Source organism: Myxine glutinosa, chromosome 12 (genome assembly GCF_964187855.1).
Source record: "Myxine glutinosa chromosome 12, kmMyxGlut1.1, whole genome shotgun sequence".
NCBI classification, from domain to species: Eukaryota; Metazoa; Chordata; class Myxini; order Myxiniformes; family Myxinidae; genus Myxine; species Myxine glutinosa.
The window spans coordinates 24,772,774-24,791,906 of record NC_136272.1 but is presented as its reverse complement, the minus strand read 5'-3'; the positions used below and the strand labels follow the sequence as shown (position 1 = coordinate 24,791,906).

The following is a 19,133-nucleotide window of genomic DNA, read 5'->3' as shown; positions in this document are numbered from 1 at the left end:
AGCTGTTTTAAAGACTTGGAGGGTGGAGTGGAGTGGATTGAAGAGAGTGAGGGAGTTTGTTCCAGAGGTGGGAGAAAAGAGGAGTGAAGGTGAGCAGAGAGTCTTGATTTTAGCAGTTTAACCAAAAGAGGGTTGCAGGCAGATCTTGTGCGACCTGTAGGAATATTTGCGGGACAGAGCCCAGAGAGAGCTGGGGGGGCAAGGCCAGAGATGAGTCGGTAGAAGACGGAAAGACCACCAACCTGCCTGCGGTGAGTGAGTGGGAGGCCCTTGGAGTTAGCTTCATCGCGGGAGATTCCAATGATTCTGAATGCTTTGGTTTCAACAGCGCGAAGGCGAGCTAGGTGTGAGGCAGGAGCACCAGCCCAGAGGGGAGAGCAGTATTCCATTGAGCTGCGGATGAAAGCCTTGTATGTGGTGAGGAGCTCAGGTGTGCCAAGGAAGGACTTCGCACGACGGAGGATGCCCAGTCGGCGACTGGCTTTGGAGGCCAGATTTGAAATGTGGTTTTCCCAGGAACTTTGTGAGATGAATATCTTGAAAAATAAGCGAAGTACTAACGTCTAATCTGGTGTGTGGGTGTATCTCGGCATAAGGACGAACGATATTGAAAATTGGGGCGCCACGTCAAAATCCAAGATGGCCGCCACCATATATATTCCTGAAACTTGTGAGCGAAATATCTCGAACAATAAGCGAAGTACCAACGTCTAATCTGGTGTGTGGGTGTATCTATTGGGTCGCCACGTCAAAATCCAAGATGGCCGCCGCCATGTATGTCCGAACCTTGTGAGATGAATATCTTGAAAAATAAGCGAAGTACCAATTTTAATTTGGTGTGTGGGTGTATCTCGCCATAAGGAAGAACGCTATTGAAAATTGGGTAGCCACGTCAAAATCCAAGATGGCTGCCACCATATATATATGTCTGAACCTTGTGAGAGAAATATCTCGAAAAATAAGCGAAGTACCAACTTCTAATCTGGTGTGTGGGTGTATCTAGGCACACGGAAGAACGCTGTTTAAAATTGGGTCGCCACGTCAAAATCCAAGATGGCCGCCGCCATGTATGTCTGAATCTTGTGAGAAGAATATCTTGAAAGATAAGGGAAGTACTTTCTGGTGTGTGGGTGTATCTCGGCATAAGGAAGACCGCTATTGTAAAGTGGGTCGCCACGTCAAAATCCAGGACGGCCGCCACCATATATATATGTCTGAACCTTGTGAGCGAAATATCTTGAAAAATAAGGGAAGTACTTTCTGGTGTGTGGGTGTATCTAGGCATAAGGAAGAACGCTATTGAAAATTGGGTCGCCACGTCAAAATCCAAGATGGCCGCCTCCATGTATGTCTGACCCTTGTGAGCGAAATATCATATCATAGCATGTTTTCTGCGTGTTCCACTTTGTCAACTCACATCACTTCCCTGACGGGGGACCTAGGCGTAACACTTGTTTTTTTTTAAATTTCCGGGAGCAATTGAAGCAGCGGTCTGTTGCCTATACACTGCCCAAACAAAGGGATGTGTGAGTAACGTATTGCACGCTTGGAACAAGATCGTCCATAGGGTGTGTACTCTGCTAGTGGAAGTAATCAACCTCATGTCCACTTGGTAGCATTTCTCTTTCAATTGGTGAATTTCACTTTAACTCAGATTCCAGAATGCAACAAAACTTTCATTCAGCCAATCCTCCTACAAAACCTATTGACAAACATCATGGAATTATCTCCGCGACTATATCATTTTCAGCAATAACACACACATTGTGTGGTCACACAACATCACGTGATTAGAAATTCCAAATGTATAATTTGCATTTCATCCATTGGTGAAAACTGCAGGTTTGTGTAAAGGGTAAATATATGTACAGTGAGTGAATGAATGAATGAATGATCGTTTTAAGGCCATTTTCCCCATTAGAGCAGGGGTTAGCCTTGTGGGCCCCATGACAATCATGGTTCCCTGTTTGAGGCAATGTTTTTATGGCCGGATGCCCCTCCTGACGCCAACCCTTTGTCGCCTCTTACGATGCGCAGGGATACGGTGTACTATTCTAAACCGGGGTACACACCGGGATCATTCAGCGGGACCATACAGTATTGGAAATTATTATGGAAACAGGAAAAACTGGCTATAAAAATGCAAATATATATTGGTCATCTTTGGTCGAGAGGTTAAAGACATTTCAACTCTCCAAGCCACACTTGGAAAGTATGCCAAACACCCCTTGAGCATCAAGAGTTGAATGAGGCCTTCATCTTGTAGTGGACAGGAACAGGCTGGTTTGAGGTTGATAATTTCTCCGACGTTAAAAGTGCAGGTTGTCGTCACTTTGAGCTCCTCGCTAAATTTATCGTGGATGGTGACTTGCATCCTAATTTCCAGTTGGATTCTGGACATTGGGTCAGCAAAATCCCCCTGGATGTTGTTTGTTGGTTTGTTCTTTGCTTTATTGGTGCAAGTGCATCACCCTGGTAGCAATGCCATTCTTTGTCGCACATGGAAATGTAATTGTATTCTAATGTAGTCATTGTGTGTTTGTCTGAATGCAGAGACTTATTGGCTGCTGCACGTACCGGAAGCGGGAAAACGCTGGCTTTTCTAATCCCAGCAATTGAGATGATCTACAAGCTCAGGTTCATGCCTCGAAATGGTGAGATTTGAGCATCAGGCTCTCCATCATTTTGAATCTTACTATATTAAATGAGGCAATTCTCTATGTGTACGTCTGAAAATCATTGCAAAAAGCAAGGCTGGGCCGGCCTCCCCCAAATTTTTCATACGTATTTGTAGTACCCAGGGTCAGGTCATGAGCACACAAAAAAAATCCCCATCCTCAAATGGGGGGGGGGGGTGGGGGGGTGGAGAGGGGAGGACTTACGATTTTTGTGTGTACATGTGCCACAGTGCCAGTGGTTTACTGACCCCTGCTGCAGATGGGGGATTGTTAGCCATGGCACAAAATATATTTTCCCCACTACCCCCATCTTCCCCTCCCCCACACCCCCGAGGCTGCTCCCGAAGGAAGCGGGTGTTTCTAGTTCGTATAAAATATCCAAAATTGTGCGTCCTGTCGCATTAATCTGTTACGTGGCCATTTATGGTTTATGCTTTAGATATTAATGAAGAAATTGTAATTTAACTTAATAATGAAAAACTTGTGATTATGAATTAAAAGTTGGACGATTGAAGGTAGCTCGGGCCATGCAAGTTGGTATTTTGTGGTATCTAAGGTTGAATGCATGCATGTGCGTGCATTTTAATGTCTGGCAGAAGATTAAGCTCGTTCTTTTGAATTGATGCTGCTACTGTGGTACAGCACCATGTCAAGATGGTGTCTTAGCTTGTTATGCGGCCGATACCGCAAATGGAGTTCAGACAGCGGGTCCTACGCCACAAACCTCACAGTGCACACACCACAAATGTAGAATATTACTGATAGAACACCACCCACCGTTCCCGGAACATTTTTCATTTTTCCCTGGCATTTTCACACCGATTGGCAGTTTTATTGTAATATTGGTAAACAGCAGGATACCTTTCATATGAACCACAAGGACATTGGCGCACAACGGACACATTTATGGTAGGAAGAAACTTCACTTGAGTTCTGGACATCATGAGCTATCAATGCAGATGAGAACGTTAAAAGGGGCCCACCCTGCTTTTCTATGAGGATGTGAAAACCTATTTATCCAAACCACCTCTTTTTCTCCAATTTCTCCTCCAAACATTTATCGTCACCCTCCAGTTTTTCCTGAACAGATTTTGTTTTTTGAAGTCCAACTTTGAAAGTATATTTCAGAGTTCATGATAGACGTATGGTGACACAAAACCCAAAAGCTCTTTACTCTATTGATCCGAAACCGGCAGGCAAGTGAACTCCAAATTTGAGTTTATTTTGAAGTCTAAGCAGAATAAGCATCCCACCTCCAACAAGCATTGAACAGTCATATAAAACAAATGATTCGACATTCCATATAATATTGTAGATGTACAAGCATTAATTTTGCACTGTGCTTGTACACCACCTATTAGATGCTCGTTAAGCAAAAAAAAAAAATCAGATTAATAATTTTCTTTCCCAGATTAGTTGAAAGTACCTTTAAAATCACTAACCAGGTTTGGATTGAATGTTGATCCAGGTGTGTGTGTGTGTGTGTGTGTGTGTGTGTGTGTGTGTGTGTGTGTGTGTGTGTGTGTGTGTGTGTGTGTTGTGTGTATGTGCACACTCAGGCACCGGCGTGATAATCCTGTCTCCAACACGCGAGCTGGCCATGCAGACGTATGGCGTATTGCGGGAACTCATGACGTACCACGTGCACACGTTCGGGCTTGTCATGGGCGGCAGCAATCGAACCGCTGAGGTGCAAAAACTGTCCAAAGGCATCAACATCTTGGTGGCCACACCGGGTCGACTGCTGGACCACCTACAAGTGCGGAAGCTTGGGCAGATGAGATTTTTTTATTTTTTTTTTTGTATACAAGATCGAGGCTCATGAAAGAGCGAACATTAATCACACAGAAAGACAAACCGACACATAAAACATATAACATCGGGATGGCATTCGTGGGAAGATTTATTTGTCACACATTTATCACACCACAGAACCTACTGCATCCATTCTGCCCAACCATTATTGGTTTCCCTCTTCATTGTAACAAGTCTCACCCACTCACCCAATGCCTCACTCAATGATTTTGGAAATTGTTGCACAATGGACAGCTTTGGTTTATCGACTCTTCCATCGACTTCATCATCTATTCATTATGTTATGTGATGGGCCAGTGGCTCTCTAAATTGCCATTGGAATTTTAGAGTTTCACTCTAGTTATCAGCCTCACTACCTGAAAGTATTGGAATAGGTAGTTGTTTTGTCCGTACATTCATTCCTCATTATTGAATGACCTTGTGGCTAAAATCCCACGTACAAAATGCAATTCCTTTTCTCATGAGTTGTGATGACTCGCTTATATATACATGAAGCTTCCCTTTTTGTGTGGAATAAACACTTTGTGCCACAGAACACACCGTCATTCATGTACAAGAACCTGCAGTGTTTGGTGATAGATGAGGCCGATCGTATCCTTGAGGTTGGGTTTGAGGAGGAGATGAAACAGATCATCAGGTTAATACCAAGTGAGGTTCTTTTGTTATTGCTGCATTATATTCCCTCTTCTCTCGCTCTCGAGCAGCATCCTCTTCTCTCGCTCTCTAGCACATCCCTCTTCTCTCGCTCTCTATGCACCTCCCTCTTCTGTCGCTCTCTTGCATCTCCCTCTTCTCTCGCTCTCTAGCACATCCCTCTTCTCTTGCTTTCTAGCACCTCCCTCTTCTCTCGCTCTATAACACCTCCCTCTTCTCTCGCTCTCGAGCACATCCCTCTTCTCTCGCTCTCTAACACCTCCCTCTTCTCTCGCTCTCTAGCACCTCCCTTCCTCACCACACATTCACATAATTCCCACACGCAAGTTGCTCGCACAATGTGTAAACACATGTGTAAAGCCACATTCAAACAGACTAATGGATGACTTTTTCTCATTCGCCAACCATGTTGCATCCTCCACAATTCCCCTCCCAGGGAGGCGCCAAACGATGCTGTTTTCAGCCACTCAGACACGTCGCATTGAGGACTTGGCAAGAGTATCGTTGAAGAAGGAACCGTTGTATGTGGGAGTGGATGACCATCGAGACACTGCCACTGTGGACGGTTTGGAGCAGGTAGGGCAGGACATGTCTTTTGTAGTCAGCAACTTGAGGAGCATTTACCTATTACATATGTGAATAAGATTATCATTAAGAGGGTTTGCAGAGAAGTGAAATGTTTTTGATGCAAGTGGAGGATGGATGGTAGGAGATTATAAAGAAGAGGGAAAAGGTAAATGTTTTCAGCAAAGATTATAATTTTGATTTTATTTTTTATTTATTTTGTTTTTTTACATCTTGTGTAGAAATCCTGTAGAAGGTGCTAGAAAAGGCATGCACATATTATGCACAGGATGACATTTATTTATTTCAGCAATTTTTTGTTTTTTGCTTCTTGATTGGTTTATTATAAAAGTGGAATTTTACATTTCATTGACACCATGCCACTTTTGGCAAATTATTTTTAATTATCTCAAACATTTAACTATCCCCTTCCGGCTTGATTGACTTAGGGCAAAAACATTTGGAGGAAATGCACATAAAACAAAAACTGTTTGGGTTTCAGGGTTATGTGGTGTGTCCTTCGGAGAAACGCTTCCTGCTGCTGTTTACTTTCCTCAAGAAGAACCGGAAGAAGAAAATAATGGTGTTTTTCTCTTCGTGCATGTCTGTCAAGTACCATTATGAACTGTTCAATTACATCGACCTCCCTGTAATGGCAATCCACGTGAGTTAAAACATCGATTTGATGGAGTAATCTCTCCCACACTAGATCCGTATTATTTTGCTTAAGACGTGCGTGCGTGTGTGCAGGGTAAGCAGAAGCAGACGAAGCGCACCACAACGTTTTTCCAGTTCTGCAATGCGGAGACTGGCACATTGCTTTGCACAGACGTCGCTGCCCGTGGCCTTGACATTCCCGAAGTAGACTGGATCGTGCAGTATGATCCACCTGATGATCCCAAGGTGTGCTTTCAATATCGTCATTGCTGCATTCAAGAGCTCCTTTCAATACCGCCTTGATCTTTACCCCACGTACATAGTGCAAAGTGGGGTTAAGCAATAGGTTGTCTGGCTGGCTGTCTCCAGACGTTGATGTCGGGATCAAATAGATCGAGGAACTACTTAATTTCAATTGAATTTTACATTTTGAATACTGTAGAACATGAATTGGGGGAAAAAACCCCTGCAGCTTAGCCATAATTTGGCAATTTGTACGGAATCTCATCCCGAGCACACACGTGCACAGAAGAGCAAAGGATTGCTCTATTCTGTCTGCCTGTCTGGCAGTCAAACAACATTGAAAATCATTCCAAACAGGGAACTTAATGGTTTTAGGGGTGTAAACAGGCACACAGACATGTTAAATAAGCTGGTGTACAAGGCGCTGCATCAAGGGCAGTAAACTGAGAAAGAAAAAACAAAATTACTTTATTTTATTTATTTTTATTTTTTCAATTAAATTATATATTTGAACACTGTATAACACAAATCACCTCGTTGGCACATTCAAAAACCTCGTTTACCAGTACTTGGACAAGATATTGTGCCATTTTACACCATCATGATGAATCAAATTTGCCCCTTGTGCTCAGTGCGGTGGGATATCGACATTCAGAGAAAATTGCGGCTTGTGCTCGAAAGTGTATATTGTGCTCGGTAATGCAAAGCAAGGGTTTAAAATACTCTTAATAATAATAATAATAATGCATTTATTTTATATAGCGCTTTTCAGGAAGCCCAAAGACGCTTTGACAGAGTGCAAAACATAATGCATAGCAAAACATAAAAACAATTGCAAAAAAAGAAGAATCAATAGGGAAATATTCAAAGCACAAAGGAGGGAGAAGGAGAGGAGATAGTCGGGGGTTAGATGCTGTGGGTTAAATGTTGAATGCAGTGTTGAACAGGTGGGTCTTGAGTGATGTTTTGAATGTGGTGAGTGAGGAGGAGTCTCTGATGGTGTGAGGTAGCGAGTTCCAGAGGGTGGGAGCAGCGATGGAGAAGGCCCTGTCCCCCCAGGATCTAAATTTGGTCCGGATGGGGGGGGTCAGGAGGTTGGTACCAGCAGAGCGGAGGTTGCGGGTGGGAGTGTGTCTGGAGAGGAGGTCAGCCAGGTAGGATGGGGCCAGGTTATGGAGGGCTTTGTAGGTCAAGAGGAGGATTTTGTACTGGATTCTCTGGGAGATGGGGAGCCAGTGAAGCTTGTAAAGGACGGGGGGTGATGTGGTCACGGGTCCGGGAATGGGTGAGTAGACGGGCAGCGGAGTTCTGAATGTATTGGAGTTTATTGGTGATTGTTGAGGGTGAACCATAAAGGAGGCTATTGCAGTAGTCCAGACGGGAAGTGATGAAGGCGTGGATGAGGGTTTCTGCAGCCACGGAGGAGAGGGATGGACGGAGACGGGCGATGTTTTTCAGGTGAAAGAAGGCTGTCTTTGTGATCTGTTTAGTGTATTTGTCGAAGGAGAGGGTTTGGTCAAAGATGATGCCAAGATTCCGGATGTGAGGGGAGGTGGATACTGGGAAACCGTCGATGTTGAGGGCAAAGTTATGGGTGGACTTGGTGAGCGTTTTTGGGCCAATGATGATTATTTCAGATTTATCACAGTTAAGTTTGAGGAAGTTGATTTGAAGCCAGGATTTTATTTCAGTGATGCAGTTTGTCAGGATAGAGTGGGTGGTGGTGGAGATGGACTTGGTGGAGATGAAAAGCTGGATGTCATCGGCGAAGCAGTGGAATTGGAGACCATGACGGCGGATTAAGTGACCGAGGGGGGACAGGTAAAGGATGAAGAGGAGGGGGCCAAGAACTGAACCTTGGGGGACACCTTGGGGGAGGGGAGCAGTGGGGAATTTGCAGTTATTGATGGAGATGAACTGACGTCTGTCAGAGAGGTATGATTTAATCCAAGAGAGGGCAGTGCCGGTAATGTTAAAGGTGGTTTCAAGTCGGGTGAGGAGGATGGTGTGATCGATGGTGTCAAAGGCGGCGCTGAGGTCGAGGAGGATGAGAATGTTGAGGTTGCCAGCGTCCGAGGAGAGGAGAAGGTCGTTGGTGATTTTGAGGAGAGCAGTTTCAGTACTGTGGTTGGAGCGGAATCCGGATTGGAATGTTTCATACAGGTTATTGGCAGAGAGGTGATGTTTGAGTTGAGTGGCTACAGCGCGTTCCAAAACCTTTGACAGAAAGGGTAGGTTGGAGATGGGTCTGAAGTTATTTAGGGTGTCGGGGTTTAGTCCAGGTTTTTTCAGAATGGGGGTAACAGCAGCAATTTTGAGGGATGGTGGGACGATGCCTGTAGACAGGGAGGAGTTTATTGTTGCAATGATAAGTGGAGAGAGAGCAGGAAGGGAAGCCTTGACAAAGCTGGAGGGGATGGGGTCAAGAGTGCAGGTGGCAGTTTTCATTCCGATGAGGAGTTCAGAGAGGTCAGTAGGGGAGACTGGGGAGAATTGAGACAGGGGATGGCAGGATAAGGGGGGGCAGGTGGTTTGAGGGGGAGCGGGTGCGGCGGTGGTCAAGCTGTTGTAGATGTTTTCAATTTTGCGTTGGACCAATGAAAGGAAGGAGATGCAGTTGTCTATTGTGAATGACTGGGTGGTGGTGTTCAGGGGGCTGAGGAGTTTGTTTATTGTAGAGAAGAGTGCTTTTGGGTTTCCGGAGCCAGAGTGGATAATTTGAGAGTAGTAGGCGGAGCGGGCGCGGGAGAGGGCATCTTTATAGTGTTGTATGTGGTCCTTGTTGGCCTGGGAGTGAACTGTGAGACCTGTTTTATTGCGGAGTCTTTCAAGTTGGCGAGCACGAGTTTTCATCAGGCGGAGTTCAGGGGTAAACCAGGGAGCAGAATGGGTGAAAGAAACTGTTTTGGTTTTTATAGGCGCAAGTTGATCAAGGCAGGAGGAGAGAGTGTGGTTGTAGTAGTCAGTGAGGTCAGAAGGGGTGTGGAGGTCAACGAAGGGAGAAGTGGACATTTTTTCAGAGAGGGTCGATGAGAATGAGGTAGGTGAAAGAGCGTTTAGCTTACGGAAGTTGATAGTGCGATAATGCCTTGGTGCTGGGGTAGGGATGTTGATGGTCAGAGTGATGGCTAGGTGGTCAGAGAGAGTGAGGTCGGAGCCAGAGAGATGGTGCAAAATTAGTCCAGTAGAGCAGACAAGGTCCAAAATGTGACCACGGTTATGGGTAGGAAAGTTGACATGTTGAGTGAGGTTAAAGCAGGTGAGTAAATCAGTGAAGTCAGTGGTTAGCGTGGAGTCAGTGGAGTCCATGTGGATATTGAAATCACCAAGGAGGAGGATTGAGGGGGAGAGGGAACATAGCTGGGTCAGAAAGTAGGAGAAGTCAGACAGGAATGATGGGTGTGGTTTGGGAGGGCGGTAGACAACAGCCATGACTGACTGTGTGTGACCAGAGAGTTTAAAAGCCAGGTGTTCAAATGATGGAGCAGATGAGATGGAGATGAGGTTGGTCTTGATGTCTTGTCGGTGAATAACGGCAATTCCACCACCTCGGCCCTCCGAGCGTGGTTTATTGATGTAAGAATATCCATTGGGTGTGGTGAGGTTGAGCGTGTAGTAGTCCAGTGGTTGTTGCCAGGTCTCAGTGAGACAGAGAAAGTCCAGTTTATTTTCCAGGATGTAGTCGTTCAGGATGAGGCATTTGTTGTTGAGGGACCGGGTATTGAACAGGGTGAGCTTGATGTTGTTTTGTACGGCGGGTATGAATCCAGGTGATTTGGCCAGGGTTCGCAGACAGGAGGGGCGATTTTGTGCGTTGTTGTGACCAGGTGTGTTGGGACGATGAGTGGGAGTGCGCTGAGCCGACCAGAGGATGGGGATGGAGTGACCTGATTGTAAATAAACAAACTTACGACCGGAGCCACGGTGAATGTACCTGGGTCGACGCAGGAGTCCATTCGATTTGATTGCAGAGATGCATGATGGGGTGGAGCGGGTTTTAAGCAGGAGAAGCCTTGCGGCGGAGTACCGCAGAGCCATGCCAGCAGGAGCGAAGGGACGAGCACGAGGCCAAGGGTGAGGAGGCGAAACAATCGTCACAACCCACAGGAGTGGGCCCGAGGAAACAGCGAAGGAGCCGAGCAGGTGAAGCCAGGAGCAGAGCCGGGACCATGCAGAGGGCAGACAGGAGCGAAGAGACGAGCACGAGGCCAAGGTTGAGGAGGCAAAGCGGCAAATGCAGCGGCAAACGACCGCCGCCGCTAATCAAGATCACGGCGGCAAACCGCCACCACCGCCGCTGCAAACAATGGGCACAACCCACGAGAGAATCCTCCATTGTCCTTTTTATCCAGACCGCATGGGTAAGGTGTTCTATGAATTCTCTAGTTTGTAATTCATTCATTCTCAGTCTGGAAACGTTTGCGATTTTTGGTCTATTGGTCTTTGCTGATGGTGGTCGTTTGCACATAATGTGTGGTTGAGTTGCATTTTTTTTCAGGGGGTGGTGGGGTCCCTTTTAACCTGGCATGCAGGAATACATTCACAGAGTTGGCCGAACTGCACGTGGCATCGACGGCCGCGGGCATGCACTGCTCATCCTACGGCCTGAGGAAGTGGGCTTCCTGCGGTACTTAAAAATTGCACGGGTACGTTGGCCTAACAATAAATAGTGTTGCCCACTTTCCTCCGAGCCATTCGATGTAAATTGATCTTGACAGGGAAACGCTTGCTGCTCAACCATAAAAAAAAATGGAGTGTGGACCACAAAAAACAGGCAATATTTTATCATGCTGACATTTTCTTAGAATGGTTGTGAGTACAGAGCAACCCTCTTTCGATTGCCTATGGCAATATATATATATTTTTAACCAGTGTTAAAATAATAGGGCAATTTAACATCGAGCAGCTAATTTTTATTTGTGACACGTGTATTGAAATGAGGTTCAGCGTGGTAGTTTGAATGTGGGATAAATGGAGGGGAGGAGAGGTGGTGGAGATGATGCAGATTGTTGGTGTTGTGTGTGCGCAACAGATCAGATTGAAAGGGGACAGGGTGAGGAGGTTGGTACGAGGGTACAAGATGTTGCACTCGGTAGGGGATGGAAGGAGTAATGGCATGGGAATGATAGTATCGGAAGAGATCAGCAAGCAGGTGGTCAGAGTGTGGAGATATTTGAGGGACAGATAGTTATGGCTGGTGATACGGAGGCAAACGGTGTGCGTAATATCAGTATATGGGCCACAAACGGGAAATAATTAAGCGGAGAAACAGGAGTTAAGGGATGCTCTGGAGAGGATGATGGGAAGGTTGAGCTTGAAGTTGTGCTGTGCATTGTGGGGGACTTCACCGCACTTGTGCGTATAGCAGAACCTCGTGAAGAGGTAAATTTGGTTGGGGAACGAGGAATAGAGGGCTGAGAGCTGGTGGTGAATGATATGGAAGCAGAGGTGTATAACAAGATGGAAGAGGATGGTGGGAGGAAGGTGCTCTAAAAATTGGCTCCTGACAGGGATTATGAGGGTAGCAAGGGCATGAGGGGGTGGGGGGGAGGGAGTGTGCTTAAGGATAGTGGCGGGAGGCCAGTGCCAGAGATGGGGGCAGCAGTGTTGAAGGTATGGGAAGGACATTTCAAGGAGCTGTTGAAGTGGGGAGAAAGCAATGGCAAGCTGGAGCTTCCATGTTATGTAGAGGGTGAAGGTTAGTTATTGGGAGATCACTGAGGAAGTGCAGACAGCATTAAAGAGGATGAAGAAGAGAAGATGGCCAGGCATTTATGAGGTACGTACAACAATGCTCGTTGCCGCGGGAGTCGGTCAGTTGGACAAAGTCAGAAGTCGGAGTCAGTTGGACAAATAGGCTGTCAAATGAATGTACGGGAGAGGTTTCGATTCCGGAGGATTTGAGGACATGGCCAATTGTGCCAATATGGAAGAGGAAGGGCAATGTTCAAGATATGGGGTATTGTGCTCCTTTGTCATGTCATGAAGGTACTGGAGAAGATTCTGGACAGGAGGATGAGGAAGAGTCTGGAGATTGAGATTGGCGAAGAGCAACAATGATTTAGATGGGGTAGAGGGATGATGGATGGGATGATGTTCTTGCTGAAACAGCTGGTGGGGAGGAGGTCGGAGGTGCGAGGTGAATTGGTATTTGGGATTGTGGACCTGGAGAGGACCTATGTCCGGCTTTGATATGTGCTGCATTTGATTAATTAAATATAGCTGAGGGTATGCGTGCATGAACAACTTTGTTTTCTTTTAATAATTCAAGAGGTTCCTCATTAGCTCGATCTTCACTCTCGTACCTGCAGAAAATGGTCAACGCCCGACCCACCCCCCTTTGTTTCGGGTTGACTATTTGAAGAATAGAAAGTGGTGATGCTTATGGGCAGCATTTTGTGCCATTTTAATGTCTTTAAGCATCCACAGCACCTGCGGGGGATGCTTAACTTATGGTAATACTTGGAAGGGTATTCCAGGATTTTGATCCAGTAATTGGATTGGAGGTTGGAGGATTGGAGGTTAATAGGGTGAAAATTGAACAAATTGAGCAAGGATATTGTGATTTTGAAGGTGGTGTGGTTCGTAACGTGGTGCCACTCCCTCCCTCCCCTCTCTAGGTTCCTGTCAATGAGTTTGCGTTTTCCTGGACTAAGATTGCAGATATTCAATCCCAGGTTTGCAAATAATCTCGAACATTTGCATTTCTTCAAAAGTTGTTCAATTTGCTGCACTTTGCATCTGCTTTGGAAAATAATCCGCCATTGTGTGGGCACCCTGACCTGCACACTGTTTTGGCAGCTTGAGAAACTCATCGAAAAGAATTATTACCTGCACAGGTCTGGGCAAGATGCCTACAAGGCCTACATCAGGGCCTATTCATCACACTCGCTGAAAGAGATCTACAACGTACGAACCATTGACCTAAAGAAAGCTGCCATCTCCTTTGGATTCAAAACACCACCCTATGTTGACCTCAGTATCCTTTGTGAGGGTTTGCTGAAACGGACCTTTTTATGTTGTGTGGTGGCCATTTTTGGCTTTGAATGACTTAATTACTCCTTTTGTTTAACTTATTGCTTTGACGTGAATCACAAGTCGATGTGCATTCATTAATGCTTACAAATATTTTATTTGAGCAACAGAAAAACATTTTTGACAACGATTTTCCATGGTTAGAAAAAACTTGTCATCACCAAACGTGCATGGCAGCCGTCAACTTCCCATGAGGCCTTGTTTCGTTTACCAGTTTGGCGGTGTTCACCTGCAACCAATCGACTCTCCATGAGGCTTTGCTCGGTTTATCAATTTTGGCCGTGTTCGTCTGCAGAAAGTGGTGAATTTTGGCTTGGAAACTAACAGATTAAGCTTGAAAAGGTGAGCAATACTCCATTGAGAATGGGAGTTACAAGGAAGTCAGTGAGGCCACACAAATGAGCAAAAAAGCACCGTCTGAGGAGTAAGCCATGCAAAGGTAGCACAATTCGCTAATCCTACTTTATCATATAGCAAGGTGGGTCACCCAATCAAGATCGGGTTATTTAGACTCTAGTAAGTCATCAAAAGGATAGCTGTTTAAAGCTGTGGCAAAAATTAACCCTAGAGTGCACCACGGCATTGATGGGCCTCATTTCTTTATTTGAGGAAGTGTAGGATCATGCAACCATGACTAACACAGTGTAGTCCCTTGTATATTGGGACTATGGGCCCTTTGTATATTCATTACCATTCTGCATACGGAATATAACTACTGAAATGCAATTGGTTTGATTCCTGACAAAATTCACCTTTGTATGACGCAGAAGGGATCCCTGGTGTTGGGCTAGCGGCTAGGGTGCCGGCTTATGATCCTAGGATCCTGGGTTCGAATCCCGGTCAATCGCTGAATTAACGCCAGGGGGGTTGACTCAGCCTGTCATCCTTCCGAGGTCGGCAAATTGAGTACCAGTTCACTGGTAATTCCCTGCTTGTCGTTAAAGGCGGCAAAAAGGGTTGGCGTCAGGAAGGGCATCCGGCCGTAAAACATTGCTTCAAAAAGGGGACCGAAAAACAACAACAACCACAGTTCCCGAAAAAGGCCAACCCCCGCTTGCGGGGAAAAATGGCCTCTAAAGGTGGGTTTTTTTGTGTTTTTTTTATGACGCAGAAGGGCTAAGGGACAACGAAGCTCCGCCCCACTCGCTGCAGAGGATGCTCAATCGGCCAGTGGCATTATTTCTTTTGTTTTAACATCGATTTGATTAAGAATTGCAATTTTTATTATTATTATTGTGACATTGACCTAATGAATGCTACATTATTGTGTTACAGTATAGCAAATTTCAGGGCAATTGGTCCAGGGGTAATGGGTATGGAATATGAATATGAAAGAATGATCGTTTTAAGGCCATTTTCCCCGCAAGAGCAGGGGTTAGCCTTGCGGGCCCCATGACAATCATGGTTCCCTGTTTGAGGCAATGTTTTTTTATGGCCGGATGCCCTTCCTGACGCCAACCCTTAGTCGCCTCTTACAATGCGCAGGGATACGGTGTACCTATTCTAAGCCGGGGTACACACCGGGATCATTCATCCCAGCAAGCCGGTACTCAATTTGCCGACCTCGGAAGGATGACAGGTTGAGTCAACCCCCCTGGTGTTAATTTAGCGATCGACCGGGATTCGAACCCAGGATCCTAGGATCCCAAGCTGGCACTCTCACCGCTAAGCCAACACCAGGCTTCCAGGGGTATGGAATTATATAAAAATCAAAATAACTCGCTCATGAGAGTTGTTGTTTTTCCCTTCCTAAGTTTGTTTCTGTATCCCTCTTATCCACCCTGCGCATCCTCCCCGAGCCCTCATTCCTCTCCACAACTCTTATTTATCCTTCATCCTTGCTGTTGGTCCCCCCCATCCCCCTCGCACTCTCTCTCTCTCCCTCTCTCTGTCTCTGTGTGTGTGTGTGTGTGTCTCTCTCTCTCTCTCTCTTCTCCCTCCCTCCAAAAGGACCTCTACTGGTCCTTTTGTTCTGTTTCATCCTGACCCACTCTGCTCTAGTTATTCTACGAGCCGTGCGTTTGCGCAGAGTTGATAACTGTGGGTTATATAACTGAGTGTACCAGAAAGGTTTGAGGGATAAAAACACAAAACATTCATCGGGTTGGGGCAGCTCCCCAATTCTCTCTATGTATCATATAGCACCACTTTCTGGTGAGAGAGGGTATTGCAAGCCAAATGAAAATACAATGTCAATTTTGGGGGAATTAACCCATCTGTAAATCTGGGAGAATTATCCTGTCTATGAGGTTGGGCTCTTTGTTGGTATTATAAATAGTAGATATTTGTGCCATAATTTTTTTTTCAGCTTGTGCCGTTTATGATATGTTGTGCACTCATGCAAATCGTAATGTGTAACCCGACGACTGCATGACTGCGTGACTGCAAACATCACTGACCATTCATTACTATTGATTTATGGCTTTTACGTCGATGTCTCCTATATCTGTGGTTCTGCCTTGACCATAAACTTTGCAGACATTCACAGCAGGGGTAAGTGGCTGCAGAAGAGAGGCAGCAGTAGCGGTGGTGGTTTTGGTTATCAGAAGGTAGGCCGGGTGCAGAAAGCGAAAATCTACCGGCCCGTTGGCTCGAAAACAAAGGATGGGCGACAGTTCAGCCGCTGAGGTTCAACACTACGATGGCTGATGCTTGGCCTTGTTGGGCCATTGTTTTTAAAAGATGGGAAGGGAAGATACTTAGCCATTTGGAATGTAAACATCTGTGTTCATGACAATTTGATACTTTTTATGTATAGCTCGGCTATGGATACAATTTCCAATTCCAGTACTGTATATTGTATTTAACATTTTCATCCACTCTCTGCTACCTGCATACACTCTGGATTAGTGCTCTTACGACTTTACCTGTATTCAGAAAATGACAAAATTGATTTTCTGCAAAGAAAATTTTAAAAAAAGATTCTGTTGTAAAATATTGGGAGTACTTCCAAACCTTACTCATCACATTTCTCACCTGATTATAACCAGGAAAACATCCAACTCTTTTCTCCATACAGCAAACCTTTTTCTGAAAGAAAAAAAATTCTATTTATACGATTTGAATATGAACACTGGGCCGAGGCGCAAGCTGCATCCCATTAATAAGGTAAAAAGAGGAAGACGTTTGCTGATGCTTGCGCAGTATTCGACTCCATTTGCAATTCCATAGACATGTAAGTAGTCCTATGTCCAGATGTGACAAAGACTTGGATTTGTAAGTGACAAGTTATGTTTGAGCCATTTGCAATGACTCCTATTTTGACCTAACCATCTTCCACTAACATTTGATGACATTCCCATTGGAATTCCTCACTGTTACCAGTTTGGGACTTACAATTGACAATAAATAACTGGGCAGCCTCAAATTCTGCGGCTACTACTAGCGCAGGCCATTGGCTAGGTGTCCTGGGGTGAGTTGTGCATCTCCTGAATTAAAAGCCGTTCTCCAACTTTTAACTGCTACAATTATTTATTTAACTCCCAAGTCTCAATTATTCCCACATTTTTGTGCGATTGGATGGGGGAGGTTTTCGGCCCATGTGTGGCCAGGCCTGACTTTCGACTAATTTTGGAATTTGCTCATGGTGCTGGTGATGGCTTGCCTACACTTCGTGAAGGACACCGTGGGATCTCTTTAACATCCACCAACTAATTACGTGAGACGGGATGCCCGGTTCAATGTCCATCTGAGGGACGGCACACACATTCATGAATAATGCCTGTGAAACACTGGAATGATACTTTATAGCTGGGCCGACATTCAAACTCAGGATAGACAGCTTGGAGGCGAGTACCCATACCTCTCGGCCATCCTGCCAGCTCGAAGCCTTTCTGCAATGTGATGGAATACCCTCCACTTTCCCGGATGGATGCAGCAATAACGAGCTTAACAGTCCACTTGATTGGATCATCTACCAACTTAAACTTTCATCCCCTGCGCTATTGTACTATGGTAGAAATGTAGAATGAGAGCTGGTTTTGCTCGTGAAGGCCAATTTCCACTTCAATCCCAAGGAAATGATGCTCTTTCAAAACGGGCATCTTTATGTTTAAATGGACATGACGTTTTGCTCCAAGGAAATCGTTTATTAGCTTTCCCACTGTACCATTATTATTCTACGACAGCAGGAACTGCCACATTAAAGCTCAAGGTCCGGCTACTTCTTCGTGTGACGGACGGACTGATGCGTCTTCTTTTCATAATAGTAACACCCTTTCCCTCTGGGAGTGACAATGTGTTGGTCGATACCCGCTCCATCAAGCAGGGATCAGTGGTTAAACAACTTGCGCTCTTCTCTATGCACATGCGAAAATCGCAAGTAGTCTCCCCATTCTCGGTGGGGTGGGAAGTCAGGAAAATTATTTTGTACCCATGACCTGGCCCTGGCTACTTCGAGTACCTATGCAAAATTTGGAGGAGATTGGCCTAGCCGTTTAAAATTCTATAATTATCAGACGTACATAGAGAATTGCCTTATTTTGGTTGGATGATTATGGTTGAAGTGTGTACCTTTTATCAGATGCACTGTGGCAACTCACCAAGGCTACTGTGGTGGTGTCCCAAACCTACGAACGACCATCATATCGACACAGGCAGCAGACGCATGGAAGCACCACCAACCTTTCCAAATCACTCATTCGCCAGACTTGGACAAAATTTCCATTTGTTCGTTGTGAATGAGTCAAAATATTAGAACTTGCTAAACGGTGTTGTACGAGTATCGCCACCACATGATTACAGTGGTTCAGGTGGTGGTCCATCACCTTTTTAAGGCAATTACAGATGCATGGACCTGTTAATGGTACCCCTGTCCTGGAAATGGCTAAAAAAAACAGATTTCATGTAATTAAATTGATATGTGGGAAAATTCCATGCTTAGACCAGGAATCGAACGCAGGTCCTCTGGAAAACCGTACCAGTGCTCTGCCATCTGAGCGATCTGGGCGACCCTGACCAAGCATGAAATTCTCCCACACATATGATTGCCACTCTCTTTCCGTCAATGCTTCCAGGGCACTCGCTGCCAGCCATAGGAGCATCAATGGCCTGAACACGAGAGGGTCTTCCTCCAATGGGGGTAATGATCTAGTCTTGTAATTTTAAGGCACTTCTGAATCTGCTTATAAAACGTTTTTTCTGGCTTTTGATCATACATTTACAAACACAGGATGTTGTTTTTGGCCCTATCTTTTTGGCCCTAAATTATAGTATCCAGAATCCAGATCTTCACCAAAATCGGATCAATTTATCCTTTTCACAACCAACCTCCACTAAATGTCATCTGCATCTGTCCACAACGTTTTGAGAAAGGTGGAAAAAAACTTCCATCCACCTTCAGTGCGGAGGTAAGAATAAGACGTCGTGCCTTGGCAGAGTTCCATTTTCGAATGCAGGTACATCATTGCTCGTACGTGACATTTCGGCAAACGTGCGATCCTTTGAACGCCAACATCACGAACATTTTATGAGTGAAATTAACAACCA

The 19,133-nt window shown here is 45.3% G+C and overlaps 1 protein-coding gene across 1 annotated transcript in view; it reads left to right on the top strand.

The window, feature by feature from the left end:
* DDX18 (DEAD-box helicase 18) overlaps positions 1–17,104 on the top strand; it is a 35,800-nt gene extending 18,696 nt beyond the window's left edge. Inside the window, exons 5-14 of the mRNA XM_068133014.2 lie at positions 2,554–2,654; positions 4,238–4,437; positions 5,027–5,141; positions 5,584–5,723; positions 6,214–6,375; positions 6,462–6,614; positions 11,144–11,257; positions 13,232–13,288; positions 13,413–13,590; positions 16,125–17,104. Coding sequence (XP_067989115.1) covers positions 2,554–2,654; positions 4,238–4,437; positions 5,027–5,141; positions 5,584–5,723; positions 6,214–6,375; positions 6,462–6,614; positions 11,144–11,257; positions 13,232–13,288; positions 13,413–13,590; positions 16,125–16,273 — 1,369 coding nt within the window. The 3' untranslated portion in view covers positions 16,274–17,104. The remainder of the gene's footprint in view (positions 1–2,553; positions 2,655–4,237; positions 4,438–5,026; positions 5,142–5,583; positions 5,724–6,213; positions 6,376–6,461; positions 6,615–11,143; positions 11,258–13,231; positions 13,289–13,412; positions 13,591–16,124) is intronic.
* The last annotated feature ends 2,029 nt before the right edge of the window (positions 17,105–19,133 follow it).